This window comes from Henckelia pumila, chromosome 1, assembly GCF_033568475.1.
Source record: "Henckelia pumila isolate YLH828 chromosome 1, ASM3356847v2, whole genome shotgun sequence".
NCBI lineage: Eukaryota > Viridiplantae > Streptophyta > Magnoliopsida > Lamiales > Gesneriaceae > Henckelia > Henckelia pumila.
The window spans coordinates 94,909,994-94,925,478 of record NC_133120.1 but is presented as its reverse complement, the minus strand read 5'-3'; the positions used below and the strand labels follow the sequence as shown (position 1 = coordinate 94,925,478).

The 15,485-nt window shown below is 39.9% G+C and overlaps 2 protein-coding genes across 4 annotated transcripts; one reads left to right on the top strand and one right to left on the bottom strand.

The window, feature by feature from the left end:
* Positions 1-80: 80 nt before the first annotated feature.
* On the bottom strand, positions 81-2,670 carry LOC140875534 (uncharacterized). 3 transcript variants are annotated; one of them, XM_073279241.1, is made up of 6 exons: positions 2,114-2,670; positions 1,293-1,822; positions 1,101-1,156; positions 915-1,034; positions 557-733; positions 81-435 (listed from the first exon to the last, which is right to left on the bottom strand). In XM_073279241.1, the coding sequence occupies exons 1-6, from the start codon at positions 2,563-2,565 to the stop codon at positions 397-399; spliced, it is 1,374 nt and encodes a 457-aa protein (XP_073135342.1). In that variant the 5' UTR covers positions 2,566-2,670; the 3' UTR covers positions 81-396. The 3 variants fall into 3 exon arrangements, with proteins under 3 accessions (XP_073135342.1, XP_073135343.1, XP_073135344.1); XM_073279242.1 differs by having other exon boundaries at positions 915-1,031; positions 2,114-2,669; XM_073279243.1 differs by having other exon boundaries at positions 1,293-1,768; positions 2,114-2,669.
* Positions 2,671-3,680: 1,010 nt separating this feature from the next.
* Positions 3,681-15,275, top strand: LOC140875342 (putative hydrolase C777.06c). Its single transcript, XM_073279006.1, has 10 exons — positions 3,681-4,002; positions 4,259-4,394; positions 12,283-12,410; positions 12,852-12,999; positions 13,074-13,179; positions 13,269-13,327; positions 14,071-14,106; positions 14,197-14,306; positions 14,739-14,800; positions 15,034-15,275. Exons 1-9 carry the CDS (start codon positions 3,803-3,805, stop codon positions 14,794-14,796), a joined length of 981 nt encoding a protein of 326 aa, XP_073135107.1. The 5' UTR covers positions 3,681-3,802; the 3' UTR covers positions 14,797-14,800; positions 15,034-15,275.
* Positions 15,276-15,485: the final 210 nt, after the last annotated feature.

Here is a 15,485-nt window from a genome sequence, read left to right as displayed (position 1 = left end):
TTTCCAGTCAATATTTATCCTCCCTCCTGGTTGTTGATTTTTTAATTGGAATGACGCATTGTGAGCTCAGGATTTCCAGATAAAAGAATGATGGATGTTTGGTTTGGTGCAATAACCATGGTAAAATGAATTCTTGAATGAGTAAAAGCTCATTCTTGAAACAAATTGTTCGGTGTCTTCGGGTATCTAGCAATAATTTTGTTTTAGCACGTGCTTAACACGATACGTTACAAAGAAAGACAGGCTAAACCATCTTGGTTGGACTCACTGGTGAATTGTCTGTTATTCGTAGTGATTCCTGTTAGTTAACACAATTATACGATGTAGTTCAGGCTATTCTTGTAATCTTCTTGATGGTCCTCTAGGACTTGCATATCATCCTTCATTCAGCTGCGGCTAGCACACTTGTAGGGAGATAAATGCAGTCCAAGCATCCTACATGCATAGCATAGGAGAACAAGTATTTGTAATCTTTTTTAAGAGTGCTCGAGTATGCCAGATCCTTTCCCTGATACACCACATATCAACTATTGCAGTTATAAAATGGTTTAACTACCTGGAGAATGGAAAACGCCTTCTGGGAGATGTATTTTTGAGCAAGTGTTGCGTCCCTTTGCTGTAGCTTATCAGGGTGCAGGCACAAACGCGCTCTCTGATAAGCTTTCTTCACTTGTGTTCTTTGGATTAGATTTGTTAGAGATATCGCGAACCAGCCACTGTTGGGCCATAGAATCTGTTAATGAAACATGGATACGGTTATTCTTCTTCTTTTCACAAACTCTGTTTCAGTTATTATTACCTGTTCTACATGGGATGAAGTTTTCTCAGCATATTTCAAGATACAACATTGTTATAATCACCCATTGCTATTTATATACTAACTAATGATATTGGAGACAACAAATGCTACATACATGATGCAGCGTAGACAGCAGCAACCGGATGTCGGCTTCCTTACCAGTTGACCACACCCTTATCTTTTCATCCAGTATCTGTAGTTGCTTTGTTTCTTCTTCTGTGCCCGATTTATTCTGCTGTTACAAATGGTAAAGTAAATCAACGTGCTATTCCTGCTGCATGATTAATTTGAACAGTTTTACCTGTGATCCATGGCCATCTGCACTTCCTTCTGAAAGCAAACTTCTACTTGGCGTTTCTGCAGGATTTCAACATAAGCATTACAATTTTACTGTTATCCGAATGGTGTATGACACAAGTTGAGTGAATTTGAACTTGATTTATCATTCTTTTGCACCCTCTACAGACCTATTGCTATCAAGAAATCGACAAACCTTCGGTTTGGTTCTCTTGGTTTGATCCCAGTGGTATGTCCCATTTACTAGTTTGAAACTTCTGTTTAGCCCATGCAATTGCTTCATCAATGTCGTTTGGTTCGCACATATCTCTCCTATCATCAGAACTTGTCTCAATCACAATGGAGCTGTTGGCTTCATCTTCCTCCTGGTTATTTGCCTTGTGCCTTTGGTCTGAATGAGAAGAAGGGCAGTATTTGGATGACGGAGAATTAAGTTCAGAATCAGCTTCCGACTCTCCAAAGCTGCAGTTTGATATGGGATCAAGACTAATAGTCTCTGGAGTTGCGTTTGTTCGACTTGATCCGAAAGTGTAGTTCCTTGGGTTCTCGAAGCAATCATCTTCAGAATCAGAGCTGTAAATTTGCTGATGGCTGGAAAATGGTGGCCTATTTTGTTCCCTTGGGTCGACTTCCTTCGCCAATAAACTTGTGGTTTTCTTACGATTCGTTGGCCTGAAAATGGAGCCCATTAATATTGCCACACTTTTAGACCCCTCCATAAAAAACCTGGGTATAGAAAGTGATAACAAAAATGTAGATTACATATACAATACTACCATTTACCTTTTATCTTAACAGAAACAGGACAAATGTAATATCGATGAGAATCCTATAAAAAAAAAAAAACCAAAATATTGTAGTGTTTGCTGCCTCTAAAAGTAAACGATTATGAATTTTTTTTAAAACAAATTATTTACTTTCAGACGTTGTAAACATTACTTATATATATCGTTAAAGGTGGCAATTAAGCCTAGTGTTATGGTGTAGGATGCGTTTCATAGCAACAAGAGTACACACCGGAGCTTTGCGGAAAAAGTGGAAACATCATTCGCGCCACCGCCGCCGGAGGCTGCCGTACGGGGAAGAATCAGTTCCTCCGAGCTCAGTACTGGTGGGGAACACGATCTTGACCGGACTGTTGTCTGATCTTCCCATTCCAATGCAGCATCATGGTAGAAACCATCAAACCGAGTCTCTCTTTGATCATAATGTTCCCTATCGCTTCTCACTGGAATCTTGAACTCGGGCAATCTCCGACCGACGATCTCCGCCACCGGCCGTCCCACGTCGTGAGGCCCAAAGATCTGCTCATAGAAAAGATTAGTGAACGTGGATCTGGCCGTGGGCTGGCGGAAGAGAATCGTTCTAGGTGGCCCACCGAAAACATCGGCGGAGTCCAAATTGTTTACGTACAAGTCACCGGAGATGGGTTTTCTCCGGTGAAACACGTTGCCCTCGGCAAAATGCATGTGTGTATGCTTGTAATTGGGGCCGATAAATATCTTGCATGCAGACTGGATCGGAGTGAAGATTTGTGGGTATTTATATAGGGAAAATATTAAAGATATTTGTTATGCACTTTCACGGTTCTTTCTCCTATGCTGCTATGCATGCTTTAGATATTTTATCAACATGCCACTTTTTCTCATATTTGTGTACTATCTGAAAATTGCTTTAGGTAAAATATCTAAGGTTGGGCTATGCGACCCTGGAAATGTTATTTTTTATGGATTTTGTATAAACATTTATACAAATATCTAATATAAAAATACATCGTAACATAAAATCACTGGAATATCTAGGCCATTGTGAATTACTTCATGCATAATTATCATATTTTAGTACGGAATTATTTGGGAAAGTGAAGATATTTTTGAAAGACTGATTGACCCATCGACTCGATTGCACGTGGACTGCATAACATTTCCAAAGCATGTTTTCGTTAGTGTGGGCCTGTGTATGAGTTTTGTCTATGCTATCTTATTTGGGCACTGTCCGAATGAGATCCAACAGTCCATAATTTTTAAAATTTGATATGATATCATTTTAAATAAGATTATATTAAATCCCAAAAAACATAGGCTTTTGAATGCTGCACATGAACCTAGGATAGACAAAGCCCTATGTATGATATACGGTAAATCAGAGCCATATAATTGGATCATACTCTCGAAAGGATGCTTACCAAAATTTGATGATATTGGATGTGAAGTTTTATTTTCATTAAAAAGTTCGCGTGAATTTAGAAAAATGATACTGTAGACGATTTATTAACAAACCAATTTTGATATGTCATGACATCAACTTAAAGTGGGAATTGATCACACAATTAAATGCTATTTTTAAATTACAAATTACAAACTACCTCAAATGTACTAAAAGAACTCTTTTTAAAAACAGTTTATTTCAAACACTTATTTCAAATATATCATAATTACCATTCCATTGATCGTAATTACATTCATTTATCGAAGCAATCAATAAATTTCATTTCATAGCTTAAAATGCTTTTAAAAAAAAGAGCAATTGAATATAATTTTATTTTAAGTTTGAAAAAATATGGAGGAGGAGTAATAGCCGTTAATTTTCTTGATGGCCTCTCAGGTATATGCCGTAACGTAACAGCGACGACGTATATCTGAGACATCCATTCGCCAATCCCCTCCTCTCTCTCTCCCTCTCTCTCTCTCTAACGCCCGGAATCTGATGGCCGCCACGTCCGACGCCATCGGAGATGTAACACCGAACGGCAGTGCGGAGTCGTCGCAATCGGCCCTGATATTTCTAGGAACCGGTTGTTCCAGTGCTGTTCCGAATGCAATGTGCTTGATCCAACCTTCCGATCCTCCCTGCCCTGTGTGTTCCCAATCTTTATCCTTACCACCCGAGCGAAACCCTAATTACAGGTTTTCTGTGGATAGTTATTGCCAGTTTCAACTTATTCAGTTATTTATCAAGAATTTGAGAAAATTCTGAACGAAATTGTTCATAATATACATTTACACAACTATCCGGGGAAATGTGATGCAGATTGAACCTGGCACTCATTGTTACTTGGATCCTTGGAACCTGACACAAGTTTTCTTTAATAGTCTGGTGTTTTCGTTTGTTTTGATTGATGTTAATTTTGCTGCTGATGATTGGTTGGTGGTGCTGCTTTAGGTGCAACACGTCGCTTCTAATCGATTATTGCGGTGATGCGGGTGAACATAAATATATATTAATTGATGTTGGCAAGACTTTTAGGGAACAAGTACTCAGATGGTTCACTTTTCACAAAATTCCGATGGTAGACTCTGTGAGTTTCCTATTTCGTTCTCTTTTCATTTTCTGTTCTCAATTTATCAAACTAGCATTGCCAAATTTTTGTAACATGTAAATGAAACTTGTTTCCTGTATTTGAGGATCAAAATGTACTGGTATTGCATTCTAGGCAATAGAAGTTAAATTCACAAGGAATCAAGTGAACTGATAATAAGGGAAGAAGAAGAATTGCCTTTGGTGATATATATATAGTTTTGATTCCCGCACACTAGTGTGCATGAAATCCGTGGGCGACTTCTAAATATAGAAACTGCTTAGCATTCACCCACAGAAACCCCGCACACTATGATGCGGAGATCCAGACTATATGTAGCGACCCGATCCGAATCCACTACTTAATCAGAGTTAAGAGCATAATTAAGCATGCATTAAATATAATCGCTGCGGAAGACTTAAATACAAGCAGACCGGCAGAATACAACCGGGTAACAAACTCGATTTATACAACCCAATCGAATTACTTAGATAAAAACCTATAGCTAAATACTGCTGTCTTCAAGGTCGCTGGCTCCTCCAGGCTCCTGGTGCTCAATCCTGCACCTACACCTGCCCGTCGAATAGGGTATCCAGATACACAGAAAATACTGGACGTGAGCTCAAGCTCAATACGAAAGCACGGATAAACATACAAATATGATGCATGCAAATGACAGGGTATCCATATCTGGGATAACTGTATACGAACTGCTCAGACTGGCGCCTGGAATATAAGCTCGTCACATCGGGGTAGCTAACCACTGTGTGCGACCACTCATTCCCGAATCACGGACGCGGACCACGGAGTCCTTCAGGTATCAGTACCTAAGGGTACTCGATATCAAACGTCTTAACAGGGCTGAGCAACCCTAACTGACTCATCTCGAAAGATATACAGACGTACAGGCACAAGATGATATGCACATGCCGCATAACAATAATAACATGCAAACACATAAATGCAACATATAAGCATGCATATCCGCTGGCAATCTCAGTCAGTACTTACGTACCTTTCTAAGGCAGTCCTAGTAGTCCCACTCTAGGTTCCAAGCCTATCATCAAGTCTACAATGCAAATACTCATGCATCATTAAATAAGCTCTAAAAGCCTTAACTAAGCTATTGCATACTTCTAAATAATTTAAGGAGACCATAGCTATACCTGCGTCCGTCGTCAGCCTACTGATGGCGACTATCCCGCAACTAGGGGTACACCCCTGCTGCAGCTCCACAGCTTCGAGCAGTGCTCCGCTACACGAGCACTGCTCTGCTACTGTGTCAGACACTGTCTGACTATACTAAAAATATGTTCCCTACTCCAACTCTAAATAAGAGTACCCAAAACACTAAAATAGAGCCACGTGGGCAAAGGAGAGGAACTCGGAATTCGCACCAAATGAGGAGCTCGGACCTCATATTTATAGAGCACGTTCGGATCGTCCGATCCTGACTTCGGATCGTCCGAACTGCTTCGGGCCGTCCGATCGTCTCATCGGATCGTCCGATCTCCGCCACGCGTCCAACCAATCGCATGCAACCATACACCTGTCCAATACACTGTTCGGGTCGTCCGAACATCTTCCGGATAACGTCACCAATGACGTATTATTTTGGGACAGCTGGCCGCATGAGTTCGGATCGTCCGAACCCACTTCGGACCGTCCGAAGTCTTCAGAGCCTCCGAAGCCTGGCTCTGTCCATGTTCGGATCGTTCGAACTCAAGTTCGGAACGTCCGAACCTGCCGAACTATATCCACCATTTTTGAGTGTCCTGGATCCATTTCTGGACTCCGTTAATTCATCTGAAATTTTCTTAATCATGTTTTACTTAATCTCAACATGAATATACGATTAATTACTCATTAATCGTTAGTTTTGGATACGGCTACTACATTCCCACCACCTTAAAAGGATTTCGTCCTCGAAATCTAGAGTAAACCCCGGGAATATAGTATAAACCATTCGTCCAATTCATTAATAGTTCCGGTTCAAAACATTGGGTCGAATAACCTTCGACAACCCCAATCCTTGCTAAAATTGTGTCACACTACTGACTACCGTCAGTTATCCATTGATAACCGCAACAACACGACACCTTTGGTCCAAATTGCCGACTGTATCAGCCACACTGCCTACAAATCTTAGCGATGACACTCCTGCTAAGGTCATAACTAGCCATCAGCAATTCTCTAGACATGCACGAACTCCATCGCTGCCCACGATAAAACCTGATACAACGCATTGTATTTCACTGGTCTAACGGTAACATTGCATCCCTTGACGTTAAGTTCTAAACAAATTGATCTAGATTCGACTCTCGGTCAAATCCTAGATATCCCTTTTTCAAGAACTCATGTGGGTTACTTTTTATCACGAAGGATAAAATGTATCTTCCAAAACAGTACCTTATGCGAATAGAAATGGCAACTACCGGCCACCAGCTCGCAGAGCAATCGCACCACTGCACACGACTCTAACCATCTGAAACCCTCAGACTGATTGCAATAAACCTTGATCCGAATCCCGCTATCGTAGATAGCATCTAATTTATCATCTTAGTCATCCTATCATGGATAACCACCAAATCCTGACAATTCCTGGCGTCATAGTACGTACCTTCAGAACTTACTTTTCCCAATGAATGTTTCCCAAAGAGTACCAACTAAGTAAACAGATGACAAAATCTCTGCTTATTAACCCCAATTGCTACAAAATCCTTGTACACTTGTTTTAATGCACCCTTCGAGGTCGTCGCCTCGAAATTCACTATCATCCTGCTGAAACTCCCAGATGGACCAACACCATCCTCAGCAGTAGTCTATATCAGATGCTTACTTCTATCTCGGAACTAGAGATAGTATCGACGAAAACGATTTCGGTTAATCCTGTTCCAGATAACCAAATCATTGGCTCCCTAGCGGGGATAACCAAACGGATTCAACTAGATCCCGCACAGAATCTATCAATACTAGTGGCAATTACGTTATCTAATCCTTTCAATGACACAGCATATCAGAAAGCACTGAGATATCAGTGACAACAATCCTGCCAGACTCAGAAACACAAGTCTCAGCTGCTGTCTCGTCCCATGAAACAACTAATGCTAACCTGCTAATGCTCATTGAAATCCATAAGCACTTGTCGAACCGCCTCTCAAGAACAACTCTTGAGACATATATTGGAAGCACCCCAAGCAAAACACTCTGACCAACAGTCCCCAGAATTTGTCCACTGACAATCCTGGGACAATCACTGAATCCTATTTCCTCAAACTGGATCAATAATTGCTAACACCAAGCAATGCTCAGATCAAAATCCGTCACTGGTAGCCAAAGCAACGTTACCAACAACTACGATCACAAGAGCCAACTAATGACCACTTTCGTGATCCGCAGAATCCAAAAGTCTCGATTCCCGCATTCTTGGAGATCCCTTAGCGACTAAAGAATTTCCTAAATGCACTTGAATCGTTATATCAAAGCATACCATACTTAAAGTACCATTTCCAGTACTTCTTGATTCACTATATCCCATCTGTACCGATTGGAATAATCTGATCAATCAAATCGATATACTGTAGCTCTCGCCATGCCTGACGATATCAACCCTAATCAAACAATCACTGATCAATGAAACTCTCATGGCCGATCAATATCGATGATCTCACTACCACACGTCCGCAGATCCCAAATACTTGGAATCAAAAGAATCACAGCTGATTCAATCACTCATCTTTGACAGAGTCAGAAAACAGTTACAAGTAATCACTAGTGCTAAACCTGCACCAGTCTAGACATACTATCCACTGTCTATATTTATTCAAGATGATCATAAGGACTTGTTCAACCCAAGCCGCAATACAAGTCCGAAAGATTTCAACTATCGTTGAACATGCTCCTGATAACTATATCTCTTGCTAAGACTGCAACAAATCGAGACTGAGGTTACTTGCCGCGGTGTCCCACCTGAAATCACCACCAAGTGTACACTGGCATAAATCACGCTATCCTCACGCCTCAAATAGTCATGTACAATCCTTAGCATCGGATATAATCTATCACTGAAGGAAACCATCAATGCTGAAAACTACTCATCCCCAAGTCAAATGTTTCAGGAATTTCACAAACCCATCTCCTGGATAGCCCCTATCACAAGAGCATCCAAACTCCGACTAGATCCACTAGTCTAGCAGTATCCAATAGACTAAAACTATCTGCTCAGAGTACGCACTCGTCAAGGAAAATCCCTCCAAGACTGGTCCTTATGACAAAACTGCAAACCAATATCTCTGACGACAGTCAGACGATATCTAAACCGCCGATACCTAACCAAGCATCCAATCCAATGTCATGCCCCGTCGTGACTGTTATCAAAACTCTAGACTAAGTAGCCTTCCCACCGCCAAATCCTGAAGCACGAAGGCTTCCAGGCATTCTCCGAAGTACGAAAGACTCCCAGAATAACACTGGCATAGGGTCGCGTCTAGTCATGGTCATAGTCCACAACTCTCGGCATATACTCGACTTGGTATCCCGATGAAATCCCATCATCACGAAGTCTCAACCTATGAAGGTCAATTAGACTACTGTCCTAAGGAAACAACTTAGAACAAAAACTCAAAATTCCAAACAAGATCAATATTTCCATGCCCCCAGATGAATCATCTCATCACTGGCACTAACCCAGTCGAACGACTAATTAGGTCAATCCTAGGAAAACACCTAGACTAACCCCATGTCAATCCGTTACCGCTGGCTTACTCAAAATCCATGAGCTATCCTAGTTGATTACCAATCAATTAATTCCAAGCCAAACTTTATAAAATTACTTGCAATCAAACACGAATCTTTGAATAAGTAAAACATGTATCATTACTTCAAGTTATGTACAATTTTCTTTATTACAATCCCATGTAATACATACAGTATTCAAAATACAACAAAATGTACATCCAATAACTTGAACTGATACAACCAAATTCTGATGATTCATTACAACTGAAATACTGTTTACAACTACAACAATACAGTATTTAAAATCATCGAATCCTGTCTTCGTCCCTTCAGCATGAAGCTTCCCATCTACACACGCATCGATACAAGCATACTCCCGTCCAAATCTCTCTACATGTCCTCCCGCGAAGAACACCGGAGAAATGGCACGTGATAGCTAACCAGCTATGCTCTGCGTCAGTGCATGTCGGTCGACTTCTTTTGCTCGCGATCTACCATCAGCATTCTTCTTGTATCCAAATCATGCTTTTGAAACATGAAGTTTCCCGTATGCCTACCAAAAGCATCGATACAAGCATACCGGTAAAACCATGTTCTACACGAGTTTACAGACCTTACGCTAGAAACCTGTCATGCTTTAGGCACTCGAAGCATTCCCTGGTAAAGGTCTATCTGACGATCTCTCCAACTATGAGTGGAAAATCTCTTCGGACTGAAACCACATGGATTACTAAACACCATTCGTTCCAAAAAGCCCTCAGAGGTATCTGACGCGATATACTCGATCTTCTCTTCCAATCTTCCCTGGTTGGAATCCATATATTCTTCGATCAGCATTCCAATGCATCGAATGATGAACTGTCCACAACAGTCAGTCTATCTATCGATATGCTACTACTGGTGTTCTCATCATTGCTGCATTCCTTATAGTAAAGACTTATGCCGCAAACCTCGGCAATGAAGAACCAAATCTTCTTTCGGTAGGCCTCAATCAATCCTACAAGGATAATCAAGAAGTCTTATTATCAATTTCCTAAGTCCCTTGCATGCAGCTCTGATACCAATAAATGTAGCGACCCGACCCGGATCCACTACCTAATCAGAGTTAAGAGCGTAATTAAGCATGCATTAAATATAATCGCTGCGGAAGACTTAAATACAAGCAAACCGGCAGAATACAACCGGGTAACAAACTCGATTTATACAACCCAATCGAATTACTTAGATAAAAACCTACAGCTAAATACTGCTGTCTTCAAGGTCGCTGGCTCCTCCAGGCTCCTGGTGCTCAATCCTGCACCTACACCTGCTCGTCGAATAGGGTATCCAGATACACAAAAAATACTGGACGTGAGCTCTAAGCTCAATACGAAAGCACGGATAAACATACAAATATGATGCATGCAAATGACAGGGTATCCATATCTGGGATAACTGTATACGAACTGCTCAGACTGGCGCCTGGAATATAAGCTCGTCACATCGGGGTAGCTAATCACTGTGTGCAACCACTCATTCCCGAATCACGGACGCGGACCACGGAGTCTTTCAGGTATCAGTACCTAAAGGTACTCGATATCAAACGTCCTAACAGGGCTGAGCAATCCTAACTGGCTCATCTCGAAAGATATACAGACGTACAGGCACAAGATGATATGCACATGCCGCATAACAATAATAACATGCAAACACATAAATGCAACATATAAGCATGCATATCCGCTGGCAATCTCAGTCAGTACTTACGTACCTTTCTAAGGCAGTCCTAGTAGTCCCACTCTAGGTTCCAAGCCTATCATCAAGTCTACAATGCAAATACTCATGCATCATTCAATAAGCTCTAAAAGCTTTAACTAAGCTATTGCATACTCCTAAATAATTTAAGGAGACCATAGCTATACCTGCGTCCGTCGTCAGCCCACTGATGGCGACTATCCCGCAACTAGGGGTACACCCCTGCTGCAGCTCCACAGCTTTGAGCACTGCTCCGCTACACGAGCACTGCTTCGCTACTGTGTCAGACACTGTCTCACTATACTAAAAATATGTTCCCTACTCCAACTCTAAATAAGAGTACCCAAAGCACTAAAATAGAGCCACGTGGGCAAAGGAGAGGAACTCGGAATTCGCACCAAATGAGGAGCTCGGACCTCATATTTATAGAGCACGTTCGGATCATCCGATCCTGACTTCGGATCGTCCGAACTGCTTCGGGCCGTCCGATCGTCTCATCGGATCGCCCGACCAATCGCATGCAACCATACACCTGTCCAATACACTGTTCGGGTCGTCCGAACTGGCTCTTCGGATCGTCCAAACATCTCCCGGATGACGTCACCAATGACGTATTATTTTGGGACAGCTGGCCGCATGAGTTCGGATCGTCCGAACCCACTTCGGACCGTCCGAAGTCTTCAGAGCCTCCGAAGCCTGGCTCCGTCCATGTTCTGATCGTCCGAACTCAAGTTCGGAGCGTCCGAACCTGCCGAACCATATCCACCATTTTTTAGTGTCCTGGATCCATTTCTGGACTCCGTTAATTCATCTGGAATTTTCTTAATCATGTTTTACTTAATCTCAACATGAATATACGATTAATTACTCATTAATCGTTAGTTTTGGATACGGGCTACTACACTATACATATACATATATCCTCATTCTGCATCTCTCTGCTAAATTATATGAATACTATAATGTTTCACATCTTAAAGAGCAAATATGGGAGACGGATAAAGATATTTTTAGGAAGGGATCTACGGTCCACCTCTTATTAAATGAGTACTTTGCTGATTGCAAATATCCATTTTGGGTAGTTAAAAATCTCTCAGTGGGATCTATGAATGTTTTGTTAAATTTTGTTCGACATGCCAAACTGCTAAGTTTCTGTCATGGCTTTTTTAACTCTTTATTTTGGAAATGTAGTGTTCTGTTCTGGTTTTTCTATGGCTGCTTCTTTGTTTCCATGTTTGAATACATTTAGGGAAAAAAATTTCTCCATCCTTTAAAACTGTCCAATTTGGGGAAGTTGACACATATTAAACGGGCTCAAGAAGTCTAACAACCATTATGCAACCTCTCTAACTTCGGTTTGATTTTATCTTTTAGTTTATTATTGAAGCGTTGGTAGCTGACATTTTGGCTCGTTCAGATTATATTAACTCATGAACATGCTGATGCGGTTCTTGGTTTGGATGATATACGTGCCGTGCAACCTTTTAGTCCAACAAATGACATTGATCCAACTCCTATCTACCTCTCCCAATATGCAATGGAAAGGTATTTTGCACTTTTTAGGGTTGTTTTTTGCACATTCTGAGTTAAAATTATGATGATTTTTCTGACATCAATGTTAAGAACATAAGCCATAAATACTATGTGTTGCCGCATTATCACTGTAATTTTGGTGCTGCTGCTTCTATTAACCATTAACCACCATAAAAAAAATGACATTGTTAAGAATTTATTTTCGTCACTTTGCCAGAAATATGCTACCTGAAATGACTAAAGTAGGTGGAGATAAATTTGTCGGTGAAAACATAAAGCCCACTATGACGGCACAAATTAATTCAGCAAGTGGATATTTACAAATGGCTTGAGTTATTGAACTAATTCCTAATTGTGATTAATTGTCTTCATTTTGGTTTTTCGACATGAAATGTATGTTGGTTTCAACAAAAATGAAGCTGTGTGCAATAAAGTTTGATTGGTTTTGAACAGCATTGCAGTGAAATTCCCTTACTTGGCTCAGAAAAAACTTAAGCTTGGCCAGGAAGTTAGACGTGTCGCGCAACTTGACTGGAGGATTATTGATAATGACTGCACAAAGACATTTGTAGCTTCAGGACTGCAATTTGTTCCTCTGCCTGTTAGTATCTTCCCTTGCATTTTGTTTTATTTGTAGAATCCTCTCGTTCCTTACGTGTCTCTTGTCATTACTAGGTGATGCATGGTGAAGACTATGTATGTCTAGGTTTTTTATTTGGTGAAAGATCCAGAGTAGCATATATATCAGATGTTTCACGCTTTCTTCCTCCCACAGAATACCGTGAGCACACTTCTTTGCAGTCTGGTGTTTATAATGGTGTTTATAGGTTTATAGGTTCGCCCTTTTGTGATAAACAATTTGCTTTTTAGTTATTTCCAAGCATGGAGGTGGACAGTTGGATCTCCTTATTCTGGACACACTTTACAAGGTACTGATGGTTAGCCCCGTCAAAAAGTTCTTTTTTCCTTTTTCTGTGAACTTTACCTCTTTTAGTTCATACACACAGTAATCAATTAGGCAATTTTGTGGAAGTAGTGCCATACTTGCTTTTGGTTATTTGACATGATGAATTTGTTAATTATGTTATCACGTAGAGATGCAAAGTTTTTGTCCATGTATTGTGCATCTCAGTCTGTATACGATCGATTAACACTAGATATTATAACTCATACTCATGTAATTACTATGAAATGAAGCTGCAGTTGTATGTTGGGTTGGTACACTAATCACAGTCACAATAAAACTCTACTTTTTAATCCCCATTGTTATACACCTTGTGCATTGATCAATATTCAATTTGTTGATTAGATATGAGTGAGGCTGGTGATGAATTCTGCAGAATACAAAATTTTTACTATCTAACTATAATTGACCTTCTCAGAAACTTCTTGACTACAATTTTTGTCTTTTTGTTTATCCCATCTTTATTTATTTGTTGCCTATTTTCCATGGAAATCAATATTTTCAGTAGTTTTTCCAACACTTGCACCACATTCTCTCTGGCTTCTGGATTGTTAATTTTTTAAATCAGAACTTTTCTTCTGTATCTGTGTTTACTCTTTTGGGAGCCTTTTTCAGGTCCTAATTCCTCCTGGTTCACACTTCTTATTATAAATTATTCTCATGTTTTAATTCTTGTTGTTTATTCAATCTGTTCCTTCTTGATTGCAGAAAGGTTCCCACAATACTCACTTTTGCTTCCCTCAGGTTTTTCCTTCGTAAATTTTACTTGATAATTGATACTTTCAAGTGGAAGTTGCTCCTTTCATCATATTTTCTTATGTTTGTTGTTTTTAGACTCTTGATGCAGTGAAGAAGATATGTCCAAAGAAAGCTTTACTAATTGGAATGACCCACGAGTTTGATCACCACAAAGACAATGAATTTCTTATGGAATGGTCTAGAAGGTATGTTTGATTATATGCTCTTGTGTAATGTTTGGTAAGTATACTCCCCAAAATAGTCAAGTAAGGATAGTAGGCAGGGGCTTACTCATATATATATGTGCTCGTTTCTATCAGATTATAGAAAAATCAAGGTTAAAAATCCAAGCCTATTTTCCTCTCCACATTCCAACCTCCAAATATGCATCCTTTTTCTTGGACTGTATTTTTCTGTGAATAATAGTTGGTGAATTTAGTGCTACTGTAGTTTGTGTGTTGATTTTTGGCCTTAGTCTGTGTTATTCAGTCCATGCTCTCTTGGTCAATGTCTTCAAATTTAAACAAGTCTTAGCATGTTACGCTGACAAGCCAACATGGAATAGTATACTGTGCTGTTAATTTTGCAATTCTAAAACATTTTGTTCTAGAATCTAAACCATTCTCATTCATTTCCAGAGAAGGAATACCGGTCCAGCTTGCATATGATGGGCTGAGAATCCCCATAGCCCTTTGATGAGGTGATGTGTTCAATGTATATTATGTATAGGATCAGATCGTGCTTGATAAAAATAAAAAAATTGACTTGATCTTTATTTATTTTAGTACAATTCTACGGAACCCTTGAAATACGTTGTGCTAAAATACTGAATATTCATGGTCCTGATCCCGGAGCAAGCTTTGGCATTGGGTGGATAATGTTTCCTGTTATACTAATTCGTGCAAATTATGTTTCAAATGGTTTTGCCTTCAGGAATGAAATGCAAGCAATTTGCAGCAAGCAGGCGATTGTTTTTATTATGTGGTTCCCCATTTGGCAGAAGGGGAATAAAAATACTTACATCATATGCAGTAGAAAGAAGCATACAGGAATTAGGTTTATTTACTTGTGATTTAAAGTGTCGAAATACAATCTAAGTTATTGGGAGAGATATACTGTGAAATCTGTATCATTATTCCTTGTGTCTTATTAAGAAGAATTTTAAATTTTGTTCAGGTTGTAGGGAACTGATCTTCATTATGCTGTCATTTAAACACAATTAATGTATTGCTAAAACATACTCTCCAATTGGATTAATTTAAGAGAAAGGAGCAGAGATTACTCTTATGACACCATTCGGTTAATTGTGTGAAACAAACTCAAACTTGATCCGATTTATGAAAAATATTGTTTTTTTATATGAGAAGTATTATTTTTGCGTCGGA